The 13374-nt window shown below is 38.2% G+C and overlaps 1 protein-coding gene across 2 annotated transcripts in view; it reads left to right on the top strand.

Annotated features, from left to right (window-relative positions):
* LOC100549054 (janus kinase and microtubule-interacting protein 3-like) overlaps positions 1-13374 on the top strand; it is a 69725-nt gene that overhangs the window by 31224 nt on the left and 25127 nt on the right. The window contains exons 15-16 of one of the 2 annotated variants that reach the window (XM_010710400.3): positions 489-566; positions 2136-2339. In XM_010710400.3, the coding sequence (XP_010708702.1) occupies positions 489-566; positions 2136-2339 (282 nt within the window). The remainder of the gene's footprint in view (positions 1-488; positions 567-2135; positions 2340-13374) is intronic. The other variant, XM_010710402.3, reaches the window with a different exon arrangement.

Below are 13374 nucleotides of genomic sequence, written 5' to 3'. Positions count from 1 at the left end.
TGCTGCAAGATCTAGCTCGGGCCCTGCACCTTCTGATATTCTGCCTGGAAGAGGCTAAACAACACAGATTTTGGGTTGTCTCATGATTTCCTTGAGGGTCATACTGAATATTTTCAGAAAACCATTCAAGTGCCCTCACTGCTGTTATCACCACCCCTTCCTTGACCTATTTGTTGCACATAATTGCCATTGGACTCCATGCATGCACATTCGCATTCACCACCCAACCTTTGGTTGCAACAGATCAAGGCAGCATTGTACACTGATGTAGAGGTCTGCACTATCTGGGTACAACTTGATAGCACACACATATTTTAAGCGCCTCTGTTGTAAATTTGATATCCAAATATCCTTCTGATGAATGTTGTCACTGACAATAGCTTTTCTTTTACTTTCAAGTGGAGAGTTTACATGAAGATGATAGCATTTATGATTCTTCATGAATTAAGATAAAGTACAAACACTTTCTTGTTTTTATTGTTTCTCAGGACCTGTTCAGTAAACAGAAGGGTTATTTAGAGGAAGAACTCGACTATAGAAAACAAGCGCTGGACCAGGCATACATGGTAGGAAAAGAACAGTCATTCAATTTTCATGTTTGAACAGATTTGGTAAAATATTTTTTTTCTTTTGATTTTAAATAGAGTTCTCTTTTAATTTACTTAGTGTTCTACTAGGCTGGGAAATCAAGTGCTACGTAAATGAGGACTTAGGAAAGGGATTGTAGGATTTAGATGTGTCATGGTTTGTTTTTGTTTTTGTTTTTAATTCTAAAATACATTAAATTCTTATTAGTACATTTAGAATGGTAAGAGTTGGTCTGTCTGTGCATGAAAGTATTCTGGTAAAATATACCAGAAATAACTGTAGAACTCCTCCAGTATTACTTTTCCCTAAGCATTTGTGAGTATTGCTGGGAATGCTTATTCTTCCTATCCTCTTCCTTGCTGTGCTGTGCTGTCCTACCTAACATTACTTTTCCTAGTTTTCAAGTGGAATGCTGCAACCTTGCCTTCTCTCAGGCTATGCAACACAAAATGAAGCCTTGGGAATGATCTAGGAATTAACAAAACTGCACACTTCACTTTCTTAATTGTGAGACTTCAGGAAATCAAATTATAATGGCATGAAGAACTGTTTATACATCATAAATATTTCCTATGGTGAAAATATTTTCAGGAAAGGAGCAAGGTCTCATGCTCAGAGCAGATGACAGATGGAAGCAAGCAGGCTCTATTTCTAGCACCATGACCTTGGGCAAGCCATTTAACCTCTCTGTGCTGCTGCTTATGCATCACTAATATGGATAGAATTACCTACCTCAGAAAGGTGTTAAGAGGGCTAAAGGGATGTTGTCAGATGCTTTTGAACTAAATAGCATTCTATGTTGTTCTGTAGTGGGAAACATAGAAATATGCTAACCACAGGAGCAAGAGAAATACTGTCGTGATTCCTTTCTTTCCTCTTGGGAATATGGTTCTCCACACAGGTTCTCCTGTGCTCTCTGGTTTGTCAAATGCTTCAGTTTGAGTTAGTGTATTAGAATCTGATTAGCAGTCTGACAAAGGGAGAAAGATTGAAGAGAGATTAGTGCACGCTGCAGTGTTTCTCTCCTCATTGCTTACAGTCACGGGTAACAAAGGGAGTGAAGTCGATGTTGAGCAGTGGATAGCAGGACAGTAAGGCCAGAGAGAGAGAAGGCACCACTATTTTTGTTGTCTAAAGCTTTTTTTGTGTATGCTGTGGGCTTGTCATTTTGTAGAGTGACTTAGCAAAGCAGTCGCAACAGAAGGGAAACTTTCAGTTTTCGGTGATTTTGTAATTTTCGGTATCAGCGGTCTGGGGGTTTTGTCACATATTAAAAGCAGACCTATTATCCAGGAAGAAATTAATCATTTAGTAGAAGAGAAATCAGCCAGGTGTGTACTGGTGCTGGGTGGTTCTGCGCACTGTGTGTGGAATGCTCCTCACTGCTCATGGCTGCCGCTTTCTGTCCTGTTCCTGTCCCGTGTCTGTGTCCTTCCTCCCTCCTGCCCACGGCTGTGCTCGCTGGCCTTCTCCTCGAGCTGCGGGTGGGTTGTGTGCTTGCTGGGTTCAAACGGCAGCCTGTCTGTATGTGATTTGGGTTGCCTTAGAAAATCCAGGAGCTGGAAGCCACGCTGTATAATGCCCTGCAGCAGGACCCAGGAAGGCGGGCGAGTGAATCGCTGACTGAAGCCCAGAGGGAGGATTTGCGGGCTGCTGTGGAGAAGGTGCGGCGGCAGATCCTGAGGCAGAGCCGTGAGTTTGACAGCCAGATCTTGCACGAGCGAATGGAGCTTCTTCAGCAGGCCCAGCAGGTAATCCCCGCTCTCTCTGCACCCTCCCGTTGGCGTTACTCTGTGGTGGCTGCCACTGCCCATACAGCAGCACCTCACTGCACCTTGTCAAGTAGGGCTTAGTCTATACCTTGCACTGCTCCCTCGTCAGGGAGATGGGCAGTGTGAGGACACTGTGGGCCTGGGCATGGTATGCACGCAGAATGAGCCACTGTCTCACTACAACATCCTGTTGCACAGTCTGCCTCTTGTGTGTAGAACTACAGTCATCCACAGGACTCCATGGGGGGATTATTGTGAGTTTAAGGCTTACGTTAGGAAAAGCCAGAATGGAAGGAAACTTGTATGCCTTAACACTATGAAAACTATTAGCAAGCCTTCATGCCTTAACATTGGTTCAGAAATGCCTTATCTCCTTCAGGACAAACACAACATAGATGCAGGGAAATTCCTGCCTTGTGGAAGCGTGGTAATTGTTTATTAAAGAATCCTTTGTATGATGACGGGTCTTTCTGTTCAGATATTCACGGAGAGAAGAGATCTGCATGGCTTAGGGAGTTAATTATTCCAAAAGGAATCATTCCTGTATGGTTCCTCATTATAGTAACATCTGGAAGATGCAGCCAGATGTTGTAGGACTTGGAGACTGCCCTCTGGTTGCTCTGGCTGCTTTCTATGCAAATCTGTAATCATGTATTCAAAACATACTATGCAAATGCATGCAGGACGTTATTGCTATTTCAAGTACTGCCTACTGGGTTAGGAATTACATTTCGGTTTGGCTCAAGCTCTGTTTCAGTTTGCTTTGTAGATTAACACAGACTAGATCGGTATATAATATTAGTTCTAGCACTGTTGTATTCATCTTTTCTCATCCTACAGTGATGAGAAATGCTGTCAGTGTTTGAATTGAGCTCTGGCTTTCTAAAAGTCTCCTTTTTCTTACTCCCTCAGTATGTTCCCTTGGTTTGGGAGGTATAACACTGAGATCAGGAGGGTATGAGCAACTCTTAAATCTTTGTTAATGAGTGTCCAATCAGTGAAGGTGTACAGAAGGCTGGAGAAAGTAGACACAAACTAGTTGTAAAAGTGTCAGAAAGAAAGGGTAGAGTAAATCTATGAAAATCTATTGATCAATTAAGATGGAGTCAGAAGTTATTTGCTTAATGTTATTATCATGGCTGAAGTTATTGAGAATGGGTTTTAGTTGCCAGTTTCTTAGGCAGTCTGATCTTGTAGCCAGCATTTTGATTATTTTATTTTTTTTTCAGAACTACTAAATACTGTTTCTCACTGACATTTAGTAGGAGTGAATGGGATTTTGTGTTGCCACTGATTAGAGAGTACAGCATCAGTCTTTTTACCTCTTGCAGTAGCTCTGAAAGTTAAAATAAATAACTAAATCTCTTTTTGGCTCTAAGCAACCACAAATCTGTCTTTGCCCAGAGCCTTTGACAAAATAGCTTATACATCTGAGGAATACACATTTTTATTAATTGTATAAATCCCATTTATCTCTCATAGACACTTATTCAGTCAGGTGCTGCTGAGGCTCATGACATTTCAGATTTTCTTTAGAGTTTATCTGTTGCTGGATCTGACAGATGATAAAATTTTATGTTGATATTTGCAAGAGTGATCTTCAGAGGAGCAGATCACTCTTCCTGAACACTTGGTTCTAAGTTCTCTACATCTAAGTGATGTACAGTGTGAGATTTTTCCATCAGACTAGATACTATCTGGTCCTTTGTTCCTATCTGGCTTGTACTGTTTGAGGGACCATAATGGGCTAAGATCTTTCTGTGGTCCCACTGTACACCTGGGCAGAGCTCCTGTTTAAGCATGACATTGACAAATAGGTTGTACTAATAGGAGTAGATTTGTAGACCTAAACACTTCCTTCCAAGGACACTACAGCTATACTAATTGCATTTTAGATATTTAGGTTGGGTTGGGTTGGGTTGGGTTGTTTGCTTGGTCCCATATATTGCTCACTGAAGATATGTTGGAACATATCTGGTTTATGTATTTATGGATTGCTCCACACATAAAGTTAAATATGATAGATTATAGAATGGTTTGGGTTGGAAGGGACCTCAAAGATCATCTAGTTTCACCTGCTGCTGAGGGTAGGCTTGCCTATCACTAAATCAGGCTGCCCAGGGCCCCACCTAAACCAGCCTTGAATACCTCCAGGGATGGAACATTCACAACCTCTCTGAGCAGCATATTCCAGCACTTTGCCACCTATTCAATGAAAATTTTCCCTTGGCATTTAGAGAAAATCTCTGTCCTTTGGTTTAAAACCATTGCCCCTTATCCTATATGGGATGAGACTTCACTTCTGCCTTAAAGAAAATGGTAATGTAAGCATAGCCTCATTAGCTGCGGATATTTATATATCTGTCTCCAGATCCACTTTATGTGTGTCATTGGAATTTTGTGCCCATCTCGACATACTAATGTTGTAACCCTGCAGGACGTGTTAAGCTAATTCTACTGCCTAATAAGAAGCTAAGCATTTTAGTCATCTATTTTTAACCCCCTGTTGTTGACAGGAAAAACAAAGTCAAAGATGGCAGTTAATTTCCCCAAGGTATGGAAAGCAAGCATATTGCATTTGAAATCCTTTACTCAGTTTCTTCTCAGTTGTTTTCTTCCTGAGGTTTATATTGGTATGGGACCAGTGGTCAATGCTGATAATCTAGTAGTAGCGCAAAAATATGTACAGCTTAAAAAAACAGCAGGGAATAAACAAAAAGCCGTAGTATGGAACAGTAGTATCACAGTGCTAATCCTCAAGGATTAAAAATGTCTGCCGTAGCTGGTGACAGAAGTTGAAATGCTACAAAAAAGAGAGCACTTTGGAGTTGTCAGAGTCTTCACATAAGGATGAAGCTGTTCTAAATGTGCTAAATATCCTTAGGTGCTACATTAAATGAGTGTCCTCTTTTCTTGATAAATTTATGGACACCAGAGGTTTTGTTGACACAGGGCCGTTAGCAAGCACCAACTACACTGTATTCTGGCAAAAATGTAGTCAAGACTTGTTCACATTTATGCACTTTACAGTGCTTTTGCTGTATGCACCATTCTTAATCTACTGAAATGGAGAATAAGGAGAATGACATGGCAGCATGATGGACCTGCTGGTTTTACAAAGAAAGGTAAATGTTTTTTCAGAATATACTGTCTGAAAAGGATGCAGACATGCATGAATAAAAGTTGTCCAAAGTGAGCCTGTGCTGCTTTATGTGTGCTCATTTGTGTAGGTATGAAGCCCTAGTTTTTAGTCACCGTGTTTAAATGTTTGAGTGCAATAAACATATTTTAGGATGTTAAGCCTTGTTTTGTATTGGTAGCTCTGTTCATCTTGTGCCTGTTTAGCCTCACATTATTATTATTAGTGTATAAATAGAATCATTCATGTGTATCCAATATGCATGAAGGAAACCAGGCTTCCGTGGAACCAAATCAGACAAACACTGATTAGATCTGGTTGCTAAGACATACAAAACTTTTATTAACTCCAAGAGCAACATGCAGATCTGGGGGATAGATCTGTGGCTGAAACATAATGACAGTATTCCTTTCAAGTCATAGAAGGTGCTTTGATTTCCATCATCCCCTCTATTTGTGGGAGGCAAGATATGTTAATTAAAAATCTGTCACAAGCAGCTTGTGCTATTTGCTCCTAGCCATAGGGTGCATGCTGTTCCACTGCTGTTCCTGTATTTGTTATATTGTATGCTATAGTCTTTTTATGAGCTTTTGTAAGCCAGTTTATTTCTAACAGGACTTCTTTTAAAATTAGCATGTATGCTTTAGCCTGTGCAGAGCCATGACTTTTGCGCATTTGGGAAATTACGAGGGTTATTTCTAGCTGGTTCTGTGAGGGAGGGGATTTTACATAAATAACATGCTTCACAGTAAGCATTTTCTGGAAAGGAGAAAAATGTGGTGGTGTAGTTATAAAAAACCTCTCCTAGAAAAGATTACTTCAAGTAGAGCAGTACAGTATATTTCTGAAGTAGTGATATCAACTTCTTAATTAAGCAAGCTCAGATTTGCTGCTTGATATACTAGTGATGTTCGGGTAGAACTTGGATAAATTCAGCAGTTATTCTACTTCACTGTGTAATCTGTTATGGTTGATAAACCATTTATTTTTCACCTGGGGAGAGTTGTTAAGGCTTAATGTTTAAGAAGGCTCTGGAGAGCCAGAGAGATGGATGCTTATTTTATCAAATTAGAGAGGATGCTATGCTTGGTATACCTTGATGATAGGCATGAGAAGGTGTTATCTTTAGTTTGTCCTCTCTGGCATGTTGCCCTGTGCCAGTCTGTGACTTGGTCAAAATCCCACAATTTTGTCACAGTAAGTAAGGTAAAAGTATTACTAAGATTACTTACACATCAGTGGTTGGGGTAATTCTTAACTAATTTACTTCTTGATAAATATCATCTATTTTAATGCTTTAATTTTAAAGCCGAACTGTTATGGTTCTAGCAAAGTTCATCCCCGTTTATTTGCATGCAGCTGTATGTAAAGATGAATCCATAGGGCAATCAAGGATTTTTTTGCAGTTATGAATGTTTGCAGTTGGGAAATATTCACTGTTCAGTCTACGATAGATTATTGGTGATGGTGCATTTTTGGTATTCACAAATGCTTTTGGAGCTAACTGTAATCTATAGTCATCAAGCATATCATGACTGGGTTAATCACAGTTGACCTGTGGTATTGATTTACTACGCAGAAGTGAATATTGAGTCTTTCAAACCATCATTGCTGCTGTAAAAACAGCAGCACAATAAAATTGTGTTAATTCCCACAGATGAGAGTTAATTTTAGTCATTTCTACATGTTTATCCTACAGTGCTTCGTTATATATGTTTTCTGTCTGTTTAGGCTTCAGATCAAACCATGCTGATTTGCTAATTGCTTTAGTGATGTCACTTGTCTGTGTGAGTGATGACAGCTGTATTGGCGCAATACCTACAAATTGTAAATGAAAAATCTGCTGCTTTTGCCTTTAGTGAGGTTTGATTCCGGTTGTACTCAAGAGCAACTGCATGCCTGAGAGTAAGAACAGAATCTAGAAAACTCTCACCTGAAATTTGAATGCTGAAATCCTGAATGCCCTATGTTTCTTAGCAAGGACAGTGGAGGCTAAGAAAGAAATTCTAAAAACAGAAAGAGTACTGGAGCATACAGAAAATAGAAGGTGTAAAGAGTGTAGGCTAAATGTACTTTCATATGCACAATTCATGTATGTATCGTGATAATTACTTACATTGAAGTTTTCTATTTAAATACAAGAATATAGATAACAAGAATTTAGTGCTAACTAAAAAATAATATTTTAATAATAATGACATGTCTGGACAGTCAGGGAGTCAAGATATTGAATGTTTGGTCTTCTGAGCTCCCACAGACTTGAAATAACCACTTGGTATATACTTAAAGCTTAAATGACTTCAGTAATAAATCAAGTTTACTAGTAAATATTAAGCCATATCTTCATGTTTAGTATCAGCTTATAAAAAACATTTATTTTAAGGGAAATGCATTTATAAAATTCACTGGTTTACTACTAATCGAGTGCATGTTAACTTCCATACTGAAGGATGCATCAGTGGAGCTGCTAAAAGATTCATTCTCTTCAGGAAGGCAAATAAAGCAATTGCAATTGTGTAACAAAGCTTAATAAGAACAATTCTCCTACTTGAATAATAATCAATTGGATTATCATGGTTGAGACTTCAGAACACAGAAAGGAATGGGTTATTACCTACTCTGTAAAGAAGTATCTTGACGATAATTTCGAGAAGTATAGAGTATCAAAGATGATGTAATATATTCAACTGGCCCAAAGTTTTTGTTCATGAAGTAAAACAAGATGGCAACACAAATAGCTTAATTTAATGATATTAAAATGTGCTTGCTTTTTTTCCTTATGTTAAGTATGCAAAATCACAATCTAGGAATATGAAACTAAAGGGAATATTTGGATTCCTAAGCCTCAGTTTCTTACAGTAGCGGATACAACAGCTTGAGAAGATGCGTGTGATAATTGTCCCATATGTATTTTATTGTATATACATTATAATCCTTAAAACAACTGCTAAAGTACGTTTGATTTAAATATATATTATGTTCTTATTTTTTCATTAAGGAATTTTATCCATCATCTAAGTGATTTGAATAACAGCTAAAAGCATATCAATTTATATGCATCTTTGTTTAAATTTGTACATGTACCGTAGTTATGTTCACATTAGTAAGTACCTTACATACCTGCATATTGATATCCTTGAGATGCTGCTTAAAAGAGTGATATAATGAAACAACATTGATTCTTTTCTTTGTTCTTGATCATATGCTAGATTCAAAAATTCAGCATCTGATATAGTCCATCCATGGTGCACATCCTGTAAATGTACATCGGCGTGAACCTTTCAAACATTTCAGAGCCATGGACATAAGCAGCTTAGCAAATCCTCCTTTGTCTGCTTTGTGCTAAAATTATCAAATTGTTTTCTTTGATTTGCTGATGGACGTAAATCCAATAAGAGTGGGTCACAGGAACTATTAAGGTGATTTCTATACCCGCTGATTAGAATTACACTGTTGTGTTCTCGCAATGATAGCAGCATGACAAAAAGTATATTTTGCAGGCAGATAAATTCTGATGTAGCTGCCAGTAAAACAAAGTTTGTTCCTATTGGCCTTTTACTTACTCTCTTTTCTAGAAAACAAGACTGTTGGGTCTGCAGCTGGATGAACTTGCATGAAGTCTCATTGTTTCAGCAGCTGAAATTTGCCGTGGAATTTCTTTCCTGGTAGCATTTTCCCCAGCTGGCCATCCAAGGTCTTGAAGCCATCCAACGTTGGTTCAGGACTGAGAATGGTTGGCTTGTGCTACAAGTGAATTGGAGAGGACAAAAGACATAAACAAAGATGTTCCATTTCATTTACAGCACATCCAATAATCAGGAAGCATCAGAATTCTCAAAATCTGTGTTTCCTACTAAAATGATTAGGTAAAAAGCCTGAATGTGTTAAATGAATTGCATAATTGCACAGAGGGATGGGCCATTTCTCATCAGAATTTGAAGTATCATAAAAGAAAAACTAAGAAGTTTAAGAAATCAACACATTTTTGTTAGATGGTAGGGAAAATTTGCACGTCGGTTTTTCTGAGTAGCAAGGCACTTCTTTACACTTCAGATCTTTCTTTGTAATGCAGAATTTCCTGAGATGTCAAAGTCTCAGAATGATGACAAATCATCAGTGGGCTGATTTATTACCTCCAGAATAAAAACGAAGGCTCTGTGATTGAAATCCAGGGCTCACTGAGCTCACTGGGAGGATTACCATTTATTAAGTGCTCCTTTAGAACGGGTAGTGTATTCATGGAAAAGATACTTAATGTAGATGAATTGCTAATACCAACTGTGCATACATACTTCATGCGTACTATGTGGGAATGTAATCAACTTTTTTTTTAATTGAGCAGTTTTTTCATACTTGTTAAAGCATTCAATGATATGAAGTATCTGAAGTGCAATAATATCATTTGCACTGCTAGCTTTGTTATCTGTTCTTCTTTACTCCATAAGGCAGGTTTTTAAACCTGTGCTAATAGAATTTATCTGTTACTGAAAGTTGAGTAATGTTTCCTGGTGAATATCCATCTTACTGTTTTCATCTCACATAAACCTTGATTCCTTAGGTGGTCCAGAGGTGCTTATATCCTTGAGGTTGCTGTACAGCCAGGGAAACCAGAGCATACTGAAAATTAAAGAAATTTCCCTTTTGAAATCAACACCTAACATGTTTAACTGGTTCTCCATTGGCAATGCATCAACGTCCTTCCATTGAACCTCACCTCTGATTTGAATGGTCTGCAAGGAACCAGCTGCCTTTATTTCAATGGTGTGCTCTTTTCATATCTGTGCTGGCTACTCATTATTACAAAGTGTTTTCTCAGAAGTACTGAGGCATGGCATTGTGGAACTGTCTATGCTTTGTGGAAGGCAGCGAGATATAGCAATGTTATGCACTTCCATCTTGGTGCCTCAGCCCTCTATTACCTTAGAAGTAAGAGCTGTGTGTGAATTTCCCTGCCATTACTGGAAGATACACAAAGGCACTTGCCATCCAAATTAACCAAAGTGAAATAACTACTTAAGTAAATAACTGCACTTCAAGAAGTGCATCCTTTTTCCCAGAAAGATGGACTTTCCACCATGAGGTGAAAAAAAATGATGGTTATGTGCATTTAAAAGAAATACGCATGTTAAGAATCTTGTGCTTGCAAAAAATACTCAATTTGCTTCTTTTAAGCAGTTTGACAGCCCTGAGTGTTTGATACTTGAGCAGAATGTCTGTCATATGCTTATAACTTAATTATTGTCTTCAAAGTATATTTATGCTTTAGGTGCCTTAACTTTCTGGATGTTCTCTTAGCTTACTGTTAGTCTATCAGGGTGAGTGCCATGAGGCTGAGTGCCACCTTCCTTTGCCAAAGGGTGTATAACTACAACCAAAAAATAATTTACAATGGATCTTAAATGTCTGTTCAAATTGCAGTTAAGTAATAAGGCACATATTGCACATCTTCAGCACGCTTTTTCTGTGTCTGCCTGGAAATGCAAATGGATTTCCAGGAGGAGCCTGGATGCTGACTGAGCAGCTTTACAATTGCAACATAGCCTGGCTGGTAGAGCCATCTGCTGTTACCTTGGGATGGCAGCAGGCTGGCAGCCCCTTTTGGCTGCTTGCGGGACCCTGAAGAGCAGTGGCAACAAACTTCACTGCTGATGGAACTATGATTTATCAAGTAGTTTTTTTCTGTACTAAAATGGATGCTTGGGAGACATACGTGCAGGTGAAGTGGTAACAGACTGTTCACAAATCTGCCCATCCATCATCCTGAAGTTGTGTGAGTGTTTTCTTTGCTATTGCAAGTTGAATGGCAGATTTGTATTCAGTATTTTGGCAGATTGGTTGTGAATGCAGGTGTGGAGCAAATATTAAGGATCCATACCCTAACACAGCACTCTTCTTTTTCAGGTCATGTTCTCATTGTGCTGTTTCTTTTCAGCTTTCTGTATGCCAAAGCAAGTCCTTTGTATGGCCTTGTGATTTGACAACAAAATGTTATTCTCAGGAACCCTGCTAGTCCCAGAAAGCACTCATGGGGCTAATGAGCAGCTATTGACTGTAGTAACATAGGAGCTGCTGGAACCCAGCTTGAACACTACTTTGTTTTGTCCCTTATGCCTACTCTGATTGAGGCCAATAACAAGGCTTTTTGTGGAAACATAATTACTGTCATGCTTTCAGATTGTCCACTCTTGTCTTCCACTCCATTCTAAAAAAAATGAAAGTAAGAAAAAAAGAACAATTTGTAGGTATCTTCTTAACCAAGACGTCTTAGTGTTTTAATAGCACTGTACCATAGATTTTATTGGTTCTTCACACAGTCTGTTCTGTAGAAATTACACTGGTTTTAAACTGCCTTGTTCAAGCACAAAGGCAAACGTATCATTGTATTGAAATATTTATACCTCTATATGACACAGTAGGAAATCTTGATTTATCATCAACTTAAATCTATAGCACGATAGTAGATGGAAAATCCTGATAACAATAAAATATTTCTGCATGATTTGTTGTTACAACTGTGCTTTGCAAACATAAACAAATCAGAGTTCATTGAAAGCAACTAATCAAGTGCTGTGAGGATCTGAGAGTGAGTCCACAGATTCTTGATTGCTAACACTTGCAAATAAAAGGAAGAGTTGATAAAGATGTAAGCATTTGTACCGAATATCAAGCAGTTCTGACTTCGATCTTAATTAGGATGTGTAAGTTTTTCTGTATTTTCTTTCTCAGTGGTTTAATATAACTCTTGACTGAAGAACACATGTTGGTGTTTCTAGAAGATACTCTTATTTAAGCTATTTTTATTTTATGTACCTTATGTGTATTTTTAAAATCACATTCTGCAAATTATTATCTCAGTATGGTCAAGATAATGCTATAAATGCAGATATGCACAAAGGGGAAATATGTTTATCTCGATATGTTAACTACTCTACATGAATTTAAATCTCTGTGTTGATTTTGTTGTGTTTTTTTTTTCCTGTTGCAAAATTATTTCCGTATTTTTAAAGGCATCTTTTGAATTAAATGGAAATAGGTAATGAATTGAACCAGATTTTTCAGGATATGTAAATAGCTGAGCTGGGCTGATCCTGTGCAGTCATGGGATGTTGACTGCAATAGTTACACCCACTTCTTCCCCCTGGATAATCCTCCTGCCACACTCCAGGGCAACACGAGCAAGCACGTGCAAATAAACAGCACCAAGCTTTTATACAGTGGTGGAAAATTCCAGCCCACTGTTGCTTTTTAGAAAAAATTATGTCCTGTAGGTTTGAACTCTAGTTCCTGTAGCAAAGGTACAATATATTACTCGATTAAAGTTTAAGTCTTCTGTTTTCATTGCCATTGCCTTTTCCATTTACATAAAGAGAACAATGGCTATTTAAACACTTGTATCCTAACTTCAGCGTGTTGTTTTTAGACGGCAAACTTGGAACAAGTCTCTTAATAGGCGTATATGTGTGTATGTTTGTGTATATGTATACATACAGAAACATCTGCCCCACAGGCAATATTCACCCCATTTATGTCTGCCCTACTGATGCACATCTTGTCATTTCGAAGATTTTCTGTAAACAGATTTTCACACATACGAAATGCAGCCCTGTTTGTATTCCTTTTTAATTTCTAGGTTGCCTTGGTATTTAAACTGATTCTTAGGAATGCATGATTTTTTTTAACCTTAAAACTCTAACGTCTTTTCACCCACCTCTAATGTAGTTGCACCAAGCTTAACAGTTATGATGGGTTATAGGTGAGAACTGCAAAAAAGAAAACTCAGCCTTCATTTTTAGAACTATTCCGAATAACTGGAGAGAGTAACTGAATAGCTGTAATCTTCTGAAAAGATTAAAAATTCATGAGGGAATAATAACA

Source organism: Meleagris gallopavo, chromosome 4 (genome assembly GCF_000146605.3).
Source record: "Meleagris gallopavo isolate NT-WF06-2002-E0010 breed Aviagen turkey brand Nicholas breeding stock chromosome 4, Turkey_5.1, whole genome shotgun sequence".
Classification (NCBI taxonomy): domain Eukaryota; kingdom Metazoa; phylum Chordata; class Aves; order Galliformes; family Phasianidae; genus Meleagris; species Meleagris gallopavo.
This window is presented reverse-complemented; position numbering and strand designations above follow the sequence as displayed.